At 39.7% G+C, this 15,735-nt stretch overlaps 1 protein-coding gene across 4 annotated transcripts in view; it reads left to right on the top strand.

The window, feature by feature from the left end:
- Positions 1 to 3,057: 3,057 nt before the first annotated feature.
- LOC122548221 (cGMP-inhibited 3',5'-cyclic phosphodiesterase B-like) overlaps positions 3,058 to 15,735 on the top strand; it is a 41,941-nt gene continuing 29,263 nt past the window's right edge. For 2 of the 4 annotated variants that reach the window (XM_043686767.1, XM_043686765.1), the window contains exon 1: positions 3,058 to 4,384. In XM_043686767.1, coding sequence (XP_043542702.1) covers positions 3,506 to 4,384 — 879 coding nt within the window. In that variant the 5' untranslated portion in view covers positions 3,058 to 3,505. Of the gene's footprint in view, positions 4,385 to 5,227; positions 5,542 to 11,074; positions 11,312 to 15,735 lie in introns of those variants that run through there. The other 2 variants (XM_043686768.1, XM_043686766.1) reach the window with 2 other exon arrangements.

Genomic DNA, 15,735 nt, shown 5'->3' with positions numbered 1-15,735 from the left:
ATACAAATAAGTAGTGATATCCCATCCCTTGGACTGGCAATTCGTAAAATACATTATCGTAGTCGAGGTAAAGCGAGATCAGGCCGCATAGGAAGTAAAATTAGGAGACCCGCTTCATGTGGAGGAAAAGTCTCCATAAGGTAAATGCAGTGCAAGCAAATCTGCTGGTCAAAATACTTTAGTGGAAAGACATTGTACAAATTTTTGTCGGTTTCGTTTTGGGATCAATTTGTCGATGCGCACTTGATAGCTCTTATGGTAACGCCAAATTGTTCAATAAACTTGTGCTATGTATAAACAGTAGTCCAAAGTCGTTTATTGAGCGTTCCTCAACCTGGTAACGTTTGATTACAGAACTTCTCGCCCTCCACCATCAATTTTGTATAAAAATATGCTTCCAGACATACTGCTTTTAATTTCAATTTATTCCAAAAAGTCTTGTCTAAGTTTCAAGTTCGTTTTTCTGAAGATGTTGCTTTCGTTTTCTGCTGAGATCCATTCGGTTGTGTTTCGCGTAAACATTAAAATGTTCCTATTGAATTTGGAGATTTGCTTATCATCCACTGGAGTAGATTTTCTCCAGTGATCATCATTCTGTACCGAACATATTATATTCTTCCGAGGCTCATGGCAATTTTTTTCAACATTGATAATATTTGGTAACTCAAATTAATAGCTCGAGGAAGCTGGACATGTGCAGCGTTTCCTCCTACCATATGATCTGCGCAATCAAGTGGTATTTGTAACTCAACAATCGAACCCATAGCATTCATTTTATGGCAGCTCTTTGAAACACCTGTTAATTTAGGCCGACCTCAGCCTCTCACGATACTGAACGCTGTTCTCTGCTTTAGTGCGATTTGTACGCGAAAGAGAAAGTCAATCACAGTCCTGTAGTAGACGGTACACTTATTACCTTGAATTCCATCAGTTGATTACCTTTGGTGGGATGAGAGAATCATTGTTTAGAGTGTGTTGCTGGAAATGAATAGCAGGTCAGGCAGCATCCAAGGAGCAGGAAAATCAACGTTTCGGGCCGGAGCCCTTCAGCAGGAGATGAGAGAATCATTGGCCTAGTGGTATTATCGCTGGAGCATGAATCTAGAGATTAAGGTAATGTTCTGTGAACCTAGGTTTAAATCCCACCATGGCAGATGGTAAATTCAATTCAAGAAATCTGAAATGTCTAGATTTGGAGATGCTGGTGTTGGGCTGGGATGTACAACGTTAAAAATCACACAACAGTAGGTTATTGTCAAAACCACCTGATGAAGGAGCAGTAGTCCGAAAGCTAGTGCGTCCAAATAAACCTGTTGGATTATAACCTGCTGTTGTGTGATTTTTAACTTTGAAATGTCTAGGTTCACAAAGGAAGAAACCTACCCTCCTTATTCTGGAGTGGCGACTTGTGATTCCAGACCCATACTCATTCTCTTGCTGTAATCTAAAATTGCCCAAGATTGGAAAATATTATGATATCTGTAAAATTAATATATATGTTAATTGGAAACGACAATATTAGTGTCTGCTACTGTGGGACTTTCTTGGACAGATTACAAAATGTTTTAAGACAACAACTTGATTGCAGACATCTTATAGTAAGTATATTAAAGGTGACTTGACCATTTAAAAAACCGATATTTCTCTGAATCAGAAACCCCACTGATGAAATAATTGACGAAAATGATTAGTAGTTTCTTGGAAACATAGTTTTCAAGCTTGTAAACAACAAAATGTCCTTTAGCTTTTTTTAAAAAATGATTTTTTTTCGTTGCTTTCTTATTGCACTACTTTTATTGCTGATGACGTACATGTGCAGGATTTACCTAAAAGGTTTTACAGAAATTGCGGCACCAGTTCAAAATTATGATTAATGAGATAACATCTGATGTATTCTTTGAAATATATCTAAATTGCACTTGATAAAATTTATTTCACTCTCAACGACAACGTCTGCAGCGGGTACTTTCTACAAAACCACAATGTACATGTTCGCCACAGTGCATTGTGCGTGAACACATTGAAAGTCAGTTTCCCTTTGCAACTTTCTGATTGCAAACAAGATATTAAAAAAGTGTGGTTAAAAAAAGAATCAACCGCACCCCCTGACGTGTGTACCCTTCTGTACAATCTTAATCAGTTGAATACAAAATGCAGGGTGCCGTTTGTGTCTAATGCCGGGGGAAGCTCAGCATTGTTTCAGGGATAAACTATGACTGGAAGTCCGCCTGTCCGAAAAGCTGTACCTACATAAAAAATGTTTTAATCAAACGTTGTAGAGATGCTACTACCGTAAACATATCAAAAGGAGATGGCACTTTAAGCCAGGCCTCCCAGTAAACTGCCGTCCTGCTCCTTATCTTGCTAATGCGACCAGTTCGTGTTTCTAAATTGCTGTTTGCGAGACTGCGGAGCAGGGCTGCAATTTTTAACGGAGCTGGGGGAAGCATGTCACAGGGCGCGGGGATGAGACAAACACACGCTCAACTCACACTGCAAAAGAGAAAATTTAAACCTGTTGGACTATAGTCAGGTGTTGTGCGATTTTTAACTTGGAAAATTGATTGCTATTCCGTGACTATCTTTCATACATACTCCATTCACTGTTATGATATGACCGCTTGAAGGGCGCTATATCAATGGAAGTCAGCCCGTTGTTCCGTGCTCTTAAAAAAGGAACGGTTTTTCTTTGAAACTGATGTCCTCGAAGCAAAACAATGAATTGCCATGGACTCTTTCCATCTGAAACTTTCCAACTGGAGTTCGGTCGGAGGTTAGCATCTTGAAATGTCAGACAAAGACGAGGCTCAGGATGAAAATATCGGATGTCAATATCGCAGCGGGCGGAGCAGGGCTGCAATTTTTAACGGAGCTGGGGGAAGCATGTCACAGGGCGCGGGGATGAGACAAACACACGCTCAACTCACACTGCAAAAGAGAAAATCAAATCAATACAATCAGTGGGAAGCCCGTCGCCTCTTTGGCTCCTGCGGACCGAGAGAGAAGACAACTGGCGCTGCCGAGGCTCGCGCACGCCGGGGGGGGGGATTACGCACACGGCTCGCCCTGTCCACAGACGGTTGAACGCGAGGCGGGTCGGAGCGGGAAGGTGGTGGTAGTGACGCGCGCGCCTGGGCCGGGCGTGTTGGGCCGTGGGGGCGGCCGTTTGAAGCAAGAGGGAGGGGAGGGAGCTGCTGACGCGCACGCGAGAGCTCGTGCGGTGCTGTAGCAACAGAGGCTTCGCGGAGCCCAGGGAGTGGTGGGGGAGGGGGTCGCGAGCTCAGGTCGGCTTCAATGTGTTTATGTGCGTGTGTTGGTGCCTATGGGAGAGCGCAGTATGTGGCCTCTGTCTGTCCGATCACTCTTCGGCCAAAATGCTCGATCTCTGCCCTCGCCCTAGTGAAGTGAGCGAGTGATATCGGCGCGCAGAGCCCGGCAGCGGGTACAGATTGCCGAGTGCGTGTGCGGAATAACACACGAAAGAGGACGGGAAGAAAACTTAAACATGGCGTTGAGGGAGGAGGGGGATTCGGCGGCGCACAACAACACCAGCAACGCCAAGTGCCAGGAGGAGAACAGTCGCAACGGTTATGTGAAGAGCTGCGTCACCCCTTTGAAACAGGACGGCGGGTTTTCCATCTGCAGGTGGTGTAACTTGGAGAGACTTGGCTTGGTGCGTCCGAAACTTGCAGCCTTTTACCTCGGGGGCGGCTGCAGTGCCTTTGCAATCGTCGCGCTATCCATCCTGGCCAGGAGATGCCTGGACGCGCAGTTTCTTTCATCCTTGCTGCAGACTTTCCAGACGGCATGGGCGATCGCATTCCAGTCTGTTAGCCCTCTCTTTAGCATCTGCTGTGCCTTCTTTTGGTTGACATTTTATCTGAGGAAGAGCAAACGAGAAAGCAGCACGGCTTGGCTTCTGTCACTGCCTCCATGTTGCTACCTCGGAGATTTCTTGGTGGTGCAAGTTTTGCTTGGTGAGGACCAGCTGTATCTTTGCAGGTTGCTGGCTCCGGCCGTGGTGCTGGGTTGTGTGGGCTTGCTGACATTGCTCTCCACTTTGAAAGTGAAACAAAGCGTCCTGATCTTACTGTTCGCCGGCGTTCTTAGGTTGGCTTCCATCACCAGTTTGATCGCCCTCCCAACAGCTCTAAGACCCCTCTTGGCCTGTGGGGTCGGGATGGTGGGGGCTACCATTGCTGTATATTTTGATTACCTATTTCCGAAAGAAGCTCGTCGCAGGATAACCACTGAAGAAAAAATCCCAGTGATCAAACCGCGAAGGAGATCGAGTTGTGTTTCGTTGGGAGAAACATCAACCAACTATTATGGTGGGTGCAAGATGCCCAGGAGGACATCATTGCCTTGCATATCGAGAGAGCAGGTACGATTTGTTTAACTTCACATGTTATTTTTGAAATTCCTTAATATATCAGAATGTGATTTAAAAAAAAACATGCGTAATGTTTGTAAACCGCTTCGAAACTGGCATGCGTTTCTCCACCGTGCTTTGAAAATTTTTAAATGATACAGGTGCAAGTTCTGTAATAATTTCCCAAGCCAGACTGTAACGTACACGAAATCTTTATGCTTTTGTAGAACATTGTGTCCTTTAAAGAAGTGTCATACTAACATGCTTATGATAAGATTCATTGTGCTTACAATTGCAGTTCATTTAGTAGAGAGCCAAATGAAAACTTTTTCGCATGGTACATGAAATTTATTGGAAGAGCACAGTTATGTTCAGTATACGCACAAATAAAACTCAACATTCTTAAATAACGCTCAAGTTCTGACTCTAGTTGGCAAAGCACTTGACATTGCCTTCCTTTACGTATAAGATATATTTTGTTATTGTATTATGAAACAAAGCAGTGCAGTGTTGTCCAATGTATAATATATTTTGTTAGTTTACTGTTGGAAAGAATTTCTGTTAACAATTTAAATTTTTAGATCATAACTCAAAGCGACCCATACAAACTCCACAGAGCAGTTCTTAGTTCCATTCCTAAATTCCAGGTGGAAGCCTAAAGTTCGTAGCAAGTATGATTGATATGCAGAATTAAAAAGAAAAACCTGATCTCTGGTTGTTAGTTTATGAAGCTACCAAAGTTTCTCAATTTGAATTGAATTTAAAACTAGTATGCTTATGGATTGCTCTAATTTTGTGATTTGTAATTGCTATCACTTTCTAAATATGTTAAAATTATTTAAATGACTTTTCAAGATTAAAGCAGGTGGTAATGTCAAAGCCACACGTAAAGTCTTGATTCATCACTTAAAACCCAGGTAGGTGAACAACGTTTATAGGTTATATTTTGCTAAATGCACAGAAAGCATACATGGTACTGGTTTGTCAAAATGTGGGACACTTTTAACTGGGAATAATAAAAGCTTTTTGAATCAATATGGATTGATAGATATTGAGCAGATGAATACGCTATAGAAATTTTGTTGTTGATAAAATGTATACCAACAAGTTATTTGCAATGTTTTTAAGTTGTGAAGGTATGATAATTCTTTGTAGGGGGAAAAAAATGATCAGTATTAAAATGTTTGGATCAGAGTTTTTTTCTCATTTATGCAAAAACTCAGTTAGTATTGATGTATATTTGTTGGGTATGGAATCAGTCTTAGAATATTTTGCCTTATGCTCAATTCTGGAAAAAAAATTAGCATTAGAGCTGGGTTATGTCAAGTAGTTTTGAGGAATTGGGAGAAATCAAGACTTCAGTTCAGATTTTTTCACAATGGAATTTAACCTTTGTATATCTTTTAAACTGTATTATTTCATGAGAACTTGCTCAGCAATGTAATACTGGATACTTATCAACATGAGTATTGACTGGATAGAAAGTGGTTAAAACTGTATTATCTCCGTTTACAAGATTGTGTGGTCATGGACGCATTCCTGGGCATTTGCTGACATTTTCACTTATTGGCCATTGTTTTCTATTTAATCTTCATTCCCAACTTAACTTTAAATATTATGTCCCTTTTGGTTTCCTCCCTCTTGTGTGTCCTGTATTCATTTTCACCATTATTATGAGCGAGCTTTCATTGTTTCAAAGCTGTTTCCCAAAGTACCTTCACCTTTTATAAGTTTGATGATCCATCATTGGCCAAATTTGCACTCTTCTTTTCTTGGTGGCATGCATTAATCATGTCTTGTGAAGAACCTTGTCATGTTTCTTTGTAAAGGTGATATAACATATGGAAGTTGTTGATCATCCTAAATTAGTGGATTAGTGAACCTCTCTAAGTTGCTGTCAATGTGAATAGTTTGTGCTTAGCTGTTTGAAAATACACAAGCAGTCTGACTGGTGAATTGCTGTTTTTATTTATTGTGGACATACGGCTTACACTCGGCACTGCCTTAATTTGGAAATTAAAGCAAATAACATAGCATGGAGAATTTTGTTTTTCACATATATTCTTGTGAAGTAAGACACATTTGGGAATTATGTATTAGAAGAGTGGAAATGTGCAAATAGCTGATTGAGGTGGCAGCTGCAAGCAGTCTAATGAAAGCCCCACTAACTGCTGACCAGCCAACCTGAATTACATTTTCAGGATAGGTTGACCTATCAATAATGACGACTGAGATTCTTATTGTTTGACTTGAAATAATCCTGAACGCCCATAAATATATTATGTAATATAGATACGGTGAGGATTACTTGGTCAAATGTGAATACTGACATCATCTTACTGAAGATTGATGATAGTCTTTGAATATATTAAATATTTGTGGAACATGAAAGTAACAGTACAGTAACATTTTGAAAATGTTCTGTAACAACGTTGTTACATTAGCTAATTAAATTATTTTAAGAAATTCTGTAAGTTGAATGGCAAGTTGTAGCTGTGAATTTCTGTGTTGTAGTAGCAAACTAGCTGAAATGAAGTTTTTGTTTTTGTTTCCAGCTGAGGTATCTGATGTCAGAGGCTGGTGTAGCTGATAATCTTATGTTGTTTTTCCATTTTTTTTTGTTTCTTTTAACTTGGTATAAGTGAATCAAAAGTTTCTTCATCAAGCAAGCAATCAACAGCTCCTATGATTTCAAATAAATGATCAAATTTCTGGTAAATTCTAGTCCAATTTTCACTTTGTGTACTCCAAGTCAGAATGTAAAAGATAATCAGAATGTTCTTGTTTTTTTTGCAGTTATTGAATAAAGTTTGCAACAATGGTATAAACGAGGCTTCATTTTGCTGAAGAATTTGATATTTTGTGTGGTTCACAATTCGTGGTCAGTATTGAGTACAGGAGTTGGGAGGTCATGTTGCGGCTGTATAGGACGGTCCACTGTTGGAATATTGCATGCAGTTCTGATCTCCTTCCTGTCGGAAAGATGTTGTGAAGCTTGAAAGGGTTCAGAAAAGATTTACAAGGATGTTGCTGGTATTGGGGATTTGAACTATAGGAAGAGGTTGAAGAGGCTGGGGCTGTTTTCCCTGGAGCGTCAGAGGCTGAGGGGTGACCTTATAGAGGTTTATAAAATCATGAGGGGTATGGATAGGGTAAATAAACAAGGTCTTTTCCTTGGGTGGGGGAGTCCAGAACTAGAGGGCATAGGTTTAGGGTGAGAGGGGAAAAATATAAAAGAGAGCTAAGGGGCACTTAGAGGGTGGTGCATGTATGGAATTAGCTGCCAGAGGAACTGGTGGAGGCTAGTACAATTGCACCATTTAAAAGGCATCTGGATGGGTATATGAATAGGAAGGGTTTGGAGAGATATGTGCCAGGTGCTGATAGGTGGGGCTAGATTGGTTTGGGATATCTGGTTGGCATGGACAAGTTGGACTGAAGGGTCTGTTTCTCTATGACGTTTTAGGTGATAGATGAAAATAAAAAGGATTTATTAAAAGGTGTACATTAAATTTCCAGCCTAGAAGATATGAACAGAGAAGAAATAAAAGTGTTTTCTGCTCTTGAATTTACTTTATAGTGGGAGAGTAGAAATGAGTTTGGAACGTTGAAACAGAAGTAGGTAATTTCATTCATGACTTTCTTCCTTTATTTAGTGAGATCATGATGAATATATAACCTAACTCTATATTTGGCCCAGATTGTTTAATATCTTTAGTTGACAAAATCTAGCAATCTCCATTTAAAATTGATGTTAAATTTAGCATTGATTGCTTTTGATTTGAAGAGAATTTTAAACTTTAGTGTTTCCTAATTTCACTCCAGCACCATTTGGCTGTAATTTTGAGACAATGTTCTGTAATCCCAGACTCCCCATGCTAACCAAATAGTTATTTAGTACTATAAAACTTGAAAATTGCTGAAAAGAACAGAAATGTTGTTGAAACTTTTCACCTTTGATTTATCAGGACTGAATTGCAAGAATATAGAATCTCAAAGGGAGCAATCATTTGTTTTGTGTCAAAAGAAGCGTTGGTTGAAAAGTGGACTCTGGTTGAGATGTCACTTTGAAAAATGCAGCAGGGCAGTTAACTGCCAAACTTTTGTTGAAAATTCAACCAGGAAAAAAACTAGCTCATGTTAGGCCAGGCATTACTGTAGGGAATGCGCAAGAAAAAGGCTATCCCATAAGCTTCTGTGCAGTTGAAAATTGTGCAATGTATGGGTTTTGTTTTGTTTGCCAAGAGCAAGGCCATTCATGTGGATATATGTGGCATTGAGCACATGTAAGTGAAACACACTGAACCAGATTGATGATCTTAAATTGTTAGTGTAATTTTTATCACAATTGGGATTGTTTGGCAAATTTTGTATAATCACAGAATCACATTTCATGTTGACGTTTTTCAAGCATGAAACACTTGGCAGCATGGTTTCTTTTTTGTGCAGCTTTCAAATCAATAATATTACAGAACTTTGCTAATGATTGACCATCCAGTTCTGCAATGGATGGGATCTGGAGGAATGCAACTGCCATGGAGTTTGGACTTTTCTTGAAATAGTCAAGCGGCAGGGTGGTCCTAATGAGAGCAGTGCTGGAAGTAACAGGTAGTCTGTGAAGGAAATCATCTTGTTAGATTACTTTTTTCCTGAGGTTCTTACAGTCTTGATGCAACTGCAACAACCAAAATTTATTTAGCGCAGTACAGTACAAACTTTCTGGAGGAACTTTTAGCATGCATCGCAGGGCCTGCGGAGTTGTGTCAAAGCGCCTCCCCCCCCCCCAAAAAAAACAAAAAAAAAAGTCCTTCCTTTATGCAAAATCTTGACATCACGGTTTGTAATGCCCACAAGAAACCTCCAGCCATTTCCCCCCATTCACCCCACACAGTCACATGCTACTCAAGACACAATGCAGTGACCTGACCATCTCCAGCAACAATATGGTTGATGTAAATCATCCATTAATGGTCAAATCTGTTGCAAATCGTTTTTTTGTAACTATAGGGGAGTAGTCCAATTCCAACTGTAATGTTCTTATTGATTTCTGAATAGGGGATGAAAATGTAAATAGTAGGAAATGACAATGTAAATTGCTCTGAATGGCTAGGAAATGGCCTTTTAAATGGCTCTGAATAATAGGAGCTGAAAATGTGTTGCTGGAAAAGCACAGCAGGCCAGGCAGCATCCAAGGAACAGGAGAATCGACGTTTCGGGCATAAGCCTGAAGAAGGGCTTATGCCCGAAACGTCGATTCTCCTGTTCCTTGGATGCTGCCTGACCTGCTGCGCTTTTCCAGCAACACATTTTCAGCTCTGATCTCCAGCATCTGCAGTCCTCACTTTCTCCTCTGAATAATCGGAGCTGATAATGTAAATTTCTTACAATCTATCTGTATGTCAGAGGCATCCCACCCTACCCTCAGGACATCCAGTTTCTTGCAGGTCAGCAGAGTAAGTTAACTCTTTAATATCACACTTTTTTAAATTTGTTGAGTGATCTAAGGTAAACAATGCACCAAAAGTGTGAAAGGAGAGTCCTCAGATTGTGAAATAGAGACTGTCACCTGATTACCAAATGCTAGCATCCAAGTTCAGTAGATAATGAAGAACATAATTGCACTGTTGGCCTTTATTTCAAAGGGAATGAAGTAGAAAAAAAGGAAGGTCTTCCCAAAACTATACAAGAGACTTGTCAGACCACACCTGGAATATTTTGAACAGTTTTGGTCCCCTTAGTAAAGGAAATTATACTGGTTTTCAGGCAGTTAAGAGAAAATTCACTAGGTTGATCCTGGGTGTAGAGGAACTGACTTTTGAGGTAGGTTGGGCTTTATTTCATCAGAATTTAAAAGAATGAGTGGAGATTTGATTGAAGATTTGCAGGGAGTTTGATATGGTAGATCTGTGGAGATAATCTCACAACAAAAGGTTTCCCATTTAGGATGTGGTTAGGATTTCTTCTGATCAGAGAGTAGTGAATCTCTAGAATTCCTGATCACTGAGGGCTGTTGAGGTAGGCTCATGAAGTAACTTGAAGGATGAGGTATTTTTAATGAGTAATGGAATTAAAGATTATGGTTATAAGGTAGGAAAAGAGGAGTTTAGGATCATCAGATAATCCATGACCTCATTGTATGATGGACCAAATGACCTACTTCTGCTCCTACATCTGATGGTCTAACCTACATAATCTAGAAGTGAAGGTTCCAGTTTAAAATAACGCTTACCCACTAAGAACAAATGAGGAGAATGTTTTTCTTAGAGTGCTATGAGTCTTTGGAATTATGCCTTAAAAGTGGTCAAAATTGAGTCTTTGAATAGTTTTTAAAGCAGAGGTGGATCGAATCTTGATACATAAGGTGGTGAAAGTTTATACTGCTAAGTGGGAATGTAGAGCGATCAGCCATGATCTTATTTAATGTGGATTTTGAGGGGCCAAATGGCCTGCACTCGCTCCTTTTATTTTATTCCTACATACTAAAGTAAGTGCAGAAAAATTTGTTTTGTCCTTGTTGTTGAGTGGCCAGAATATCATTGGAGTCATTGAGCACAAAAACCGAATCTTTGGTTCAATTCATCCATGCCGACGAAGTTTCCCAACCGCAGTTGGCCCATATCCCTCTAAACCTTTGCTATGCGTGCTCCAGTCAGAGGGCCTCTGCTCACCAGTTCCTTTTCCTTCTTTTTCCTATTTGTGCAGTTTTTCTTGCCCACCACCCCGCCCGCCAACTTTTAACTTCTTAAACTACCCTCCCCTTTCTGGAGAACAGAGGCAAGGTGACAGATGAGTTGTGGCTGGATCTGGATGAGAGCAGAGCACATGGAACGAATCCCGGAGTGGCAGCAGAGTGAGTTTGGGCCAAGTCCTGGAGAGGGAGCAGAGCAAATCGAGGCCAGAGCTTGGAGCGGGGAGTAGAGCAGGCCGAGTCCCAGAGTGGAGGGCAGAGTGAGTCACGGCCAGAATCTGGAGTGGCAGCAGAGCAAGTGCAGGCCGAGTCCCGAAGCTTGAGCAGAGCGAGTCCTGGACGGAAACCAATGTGTGGAGTCACCATGATCTCGTTCTGAAGTGTGGTGGGCATGGACTCATGTTGGAAAAGAACAATAACTTGAGTACTTTAAAGACACTCTTTGTTCTCATTCTGGACTTAAACACTCTGTATTCCCATTCAAATTTTTTTTACTATTTCAATTCTGTGACAACACTTAAAGTATCTATACCTAGGTACTCTATACCCAAAATTGGGCTGAGAGGTGACAGTTCAAACTTTTCACTGCACTCATGCAGTAGAAAGCACAACAGGTAATGTTTCTGTGTGGAATTGAATGGTGTCGAGAAAAAATGAACCATCTGTATGGTAGGAGGACCATCAACATGCGTTTGAAATACGTAAACAAACATTGTCAGAGGAAATTTGTATTATTGGTTATAAAATGGAGGTATTCCGAACAGCAATACAGTCATAGCACAGGAGGAAATAATTTGCCTGTTGTGCATGTGTTGTTACTCATTTTTCAACTGAGCTATCAAATGAGATTCTATTTCCTTGTCCTTTTTATACTTTCGCATATTTAGTAACATTTTTTTCAAGACAGCTTCTGTGATATTGCTTAATAGTCACTTGTGGCAAAACGTTTCATTTCTAATAATTCTCCTGGTGTAAAACATTCTCTTAACTTCTTACTGACCCTGATGTAGAAACAGTTTATGCTCTCAGGGGCCGATATTTGCTGCAAAAAATACAGACAATTCAAGGTGCATACTATTATTCATACATTAACGAAGTAATTTGTAGCAATGAGGAAATTTGAATTAGCACAGATTGCTCCACTGTTAAATTTGTAAGATAAACTGAGTTCACTGTCAACCCAAGTGTCAAGAAGTTACTGTATTTAAGCTGTGATAATTTATGAAACTTGATTCAAAAGCTACAGCTGCTATTTAACCATACAAAGGCTATGTTAATGGGATAGTTCATGTTTCCAAAACCGTTAACTTGAAAACCAATTCACAATTTATGATCCTTCTGTACATGACTTCTGAAGCAGGTAATCGGCATTAAAAATAAGCTGGAGAGATTTGAATACAAGTAAATCCTTCACGGTGAAAAACAATGCATCAGGAATACAACTGAAAGGTAGAATTTTTAAAAAATGAGCAGAAACAACTTGAATAAATATGTCACCTTTAACATGGTGAAACATCCCCAAGGCAAGTTAAGAGTTGTAATTCTCAAGCAATATTTGACTGGGAATAATATAATGTATGAGAGTAGGTGAACAAATGCTTGATCAGAAATGTCAATTTTAAGTAGTGTCTTAAAAGAGTAAGAAGGCGAGAGAGGTTTAAGGAGGAATTTCTAAAGCCTTGGACTGAAGTGCTTGTAGACAGACTGCTGGTAATTAGGTCAGTCGACCTTCCCAGAAAGTGCACTTCACATAGAAGAGAAGCTTATAAGCGAGCGCGATGACATGGAGCCTCATAGCATTATCTGTTGTGTAAATCAGCATACGGAATGGTGCGGTTTTATTTAATGAGTGCAGGAAAGAGATGACACAGTTGGATTGTGTTTAGACCTATGATATCTTAACCGTTCTCTATAATGCTACTCATAAAATTCCCACGTTTGAGAAATTGAAGATTTACAGAAGCTAAATTCATAACCAAGCTGGATGTCAAATACTGATATTGGTTGGGTGACTTTGCACAGAAATCTCAGGTTCTAGACTAGAGTGGTGCTGGAAAAACACCAGTTCAGGCAGCATCCGAGAAGCAGGAAAATCGACGTTTCAGGCAAAAGCCCTTCATCAGAGTGCCTGCAAGGTGGATCTCTCTCCACCCTGCAGGCACTCTGCCTGTCTCGAAAAAGGCTTTTGCCCGAAACGTCGATTTTCCTGCTCCTCAGATGCTGCCTGAACTGCTGTGCTTTTCCAGCACCACTCTAGTCTAGAATCTGGTTTCCAGCATCTGCAGCCCTTGTTTTTTAACACAGGAGTCTCAGGAAAACACTACTTTCAATTTACACCAATAGATCACTATTTGGAAGTTATTACTTGCAGAAACTATTTTTCAGTCTGTCTATCAATCACAATCTATCCCAGAAGTATTTGGACAGAATTGCAGAAAACAATACTGGATAATTATGTATGACAGATGTCATTGTAATGATGGGCAAACCAAAGAAAAATATGACTGAAATCTGTTCACTTAATGAAGCAGCTCATTGTAAAGAGCTTGTTTTCAACAGCAAGAAGTGCCAGGTGATTTATCGGTCAGATCAGCAGTTCTTGCTTTATCTATTCAGTTTATGAAATCAATGTTGACCCAGGCAGAGTTGAAGATGTAAGACATATGCTTGCTCCCCAATATAAAGGGGATCTACAGAAATATCTCAGCATGTTTAAAACTTCTTAGCACCATAATAGCAATTCTTTTTATCTTGCATTATCGTTACAAGAACTCTTGAGGAAAAATATACCATCTGTATGGCAGCAGGACCATCAATATATGTTTGAATCACTCAAACAAGCATTGTCAGAGGAAATTTGTATCTCAATGCTATGACCCAAGGAAGAAGACAATCTTGGAAGTTGATGCTTCCCAAAAGCGACAGGAGTACAGATCATTGCAATATGGAAGAATAAAGTTTGATTTGAAGATACTTTTGAGTTATTTGATTACCTGGAGGATTATTAAAATATGGAATGTTTTACAACAATTGATTATTAAATTTTATCACAGATATAACCTAACTGTCCAAACGTAGAGGATGAAGCATTTGTCTCACGTTCCATGCTTACTTATTGAGTAGGCTATTCACTGTGGAAACTGGTAAACAATTGGAAATGATTTGGTGATTTAAAATGTCAAGTACCACCACCAGATGACAGCAACTTCATATAAAAGTACAGGGATATGACTTTGACACCCGTGAACAACCTCATACCAAAATGGCTGCATCTCCTGGATATGGACTTGGCATCATGTTTGTAAGGCAAATTAGGACAACCTTGCCTAGCCATTAATTGATCAAAATCTCAGGGGCAGTCTTCTCAAAGAAAAGATGCATGATCGACAGGTGCAGAACTGCTCAGTCTACTTATTGGACAAAATGTTAGAATCATAGATCCTACAAAGGGAACTTGGTTACTCAAAAGTTACACACTGAATGGAGCAACTTTGAGGAGAAACAGAAATCAACTTTGGGTGCAGTAAGTGTGGAAAACTGCAGGACAGCACTAATAACATGCAAGATTCCAACACAGCCGAAGTTGAACATCCCTATGAAGTCTCAATCTCTATGAAGTCTCAATCTCAGGAAGGTTCTACCAACATAGGAACTCAAAGAGCTGTGAAACCACTCATACCTAATGCAGACTTTTAAACTTTCAAATATGCCAGTTATGGTTGTGAGTAGTTTTGCCATTGCACTTATATCTATGTATTTTCACTTGGACAGTATGTAACCTTTTCTGGTTGGGGAAGGGGATGATTGTTATTGTTTTTAGAGCTATGCTGCTTGAAGAGATAGCTATACTAATAAGCCAAGAACCAGATGAAATCACATGATCAACTGGTGTGTGCAGTTTACGAGAACAAGCTAGAAGCAGCAGGAGTATGAATTGTTGTCTGTGCAATCTTAGCTGTTAAATGTGTATGGGATTTTCAAGTAAACTTAGTGCTCACTAATTATCTGCTTTACTCGTCAATGATACAAAATATGACACCTGTCGATGCAGTATTTCCTCCTTTTACAGTACTGAACAGCCAGTTTCGGTTGCCTGCATATGTCTTTCAATGTTCTGACTGGTAAGGGATGAAAATGCTGTCAACTGGAATGAGCTGTATGTAGTTTGAGCTGGAAAACACTAGTTTTCCTGAATATGGGTGAATAATTGATTCAGCTGAAATCTGTGCTTTTTGTGAGGGTTTTGATACATTTAAACTTAGTGAAATAATGCTTCTGTTACTGTTCTAGTTAGCAATGTTACAGAAATGATCAAAATGCATTTCCAGGCATATTTAAAGTTTTTTTGAAGGCTGTTATTAAGTTTAAGAGAAATAATTATATCTCTGGTTTGATCTGAGGTTCTGAGACTTTGGATTTCTGTCCGACAAAATCTGTGTATTTGTGAACAGAATGGGTAGATTGGAATTGGCACTTGTAATTAATACTAGGTAGTTGCTTTTTGTTCTTACAAATTGAATTGCAGGTCACATCAGGTCGTAGTTGCACAAACACAGGTCACATCACTATAAAATTGAATTCTCTTCTGTTAGATTATCAACACAACAATATACTGAGTTGAAGTCGACAGTCATCAACCTTTTTCAGATTAAATTCAACAGTTGAATGAAAAGAA

This window comes from Chiloscyllium plagiosum, unplaced genomic scaffold (genome assembly GCF_004010195.1).
Source record: "Chiloscyllium plagiosum isolate BGI_BamShark_2017 unplaced genomic scaffold, ASM401019v2 scaf_1311, whole genome shotgun sequence".
Taxonomy (NCBI): Eukaryota; Metazoa; Chordata; class Chondrichthyes; order Orectolobiformes; family Hemiscylliidae; genus Chiloscyllium; species Chiloscyllium plagiosum.
Note: the sequence above shows the minus strand (reverse complement) of the source record. Positions and strands in the feature narration are given on the sequence as shown.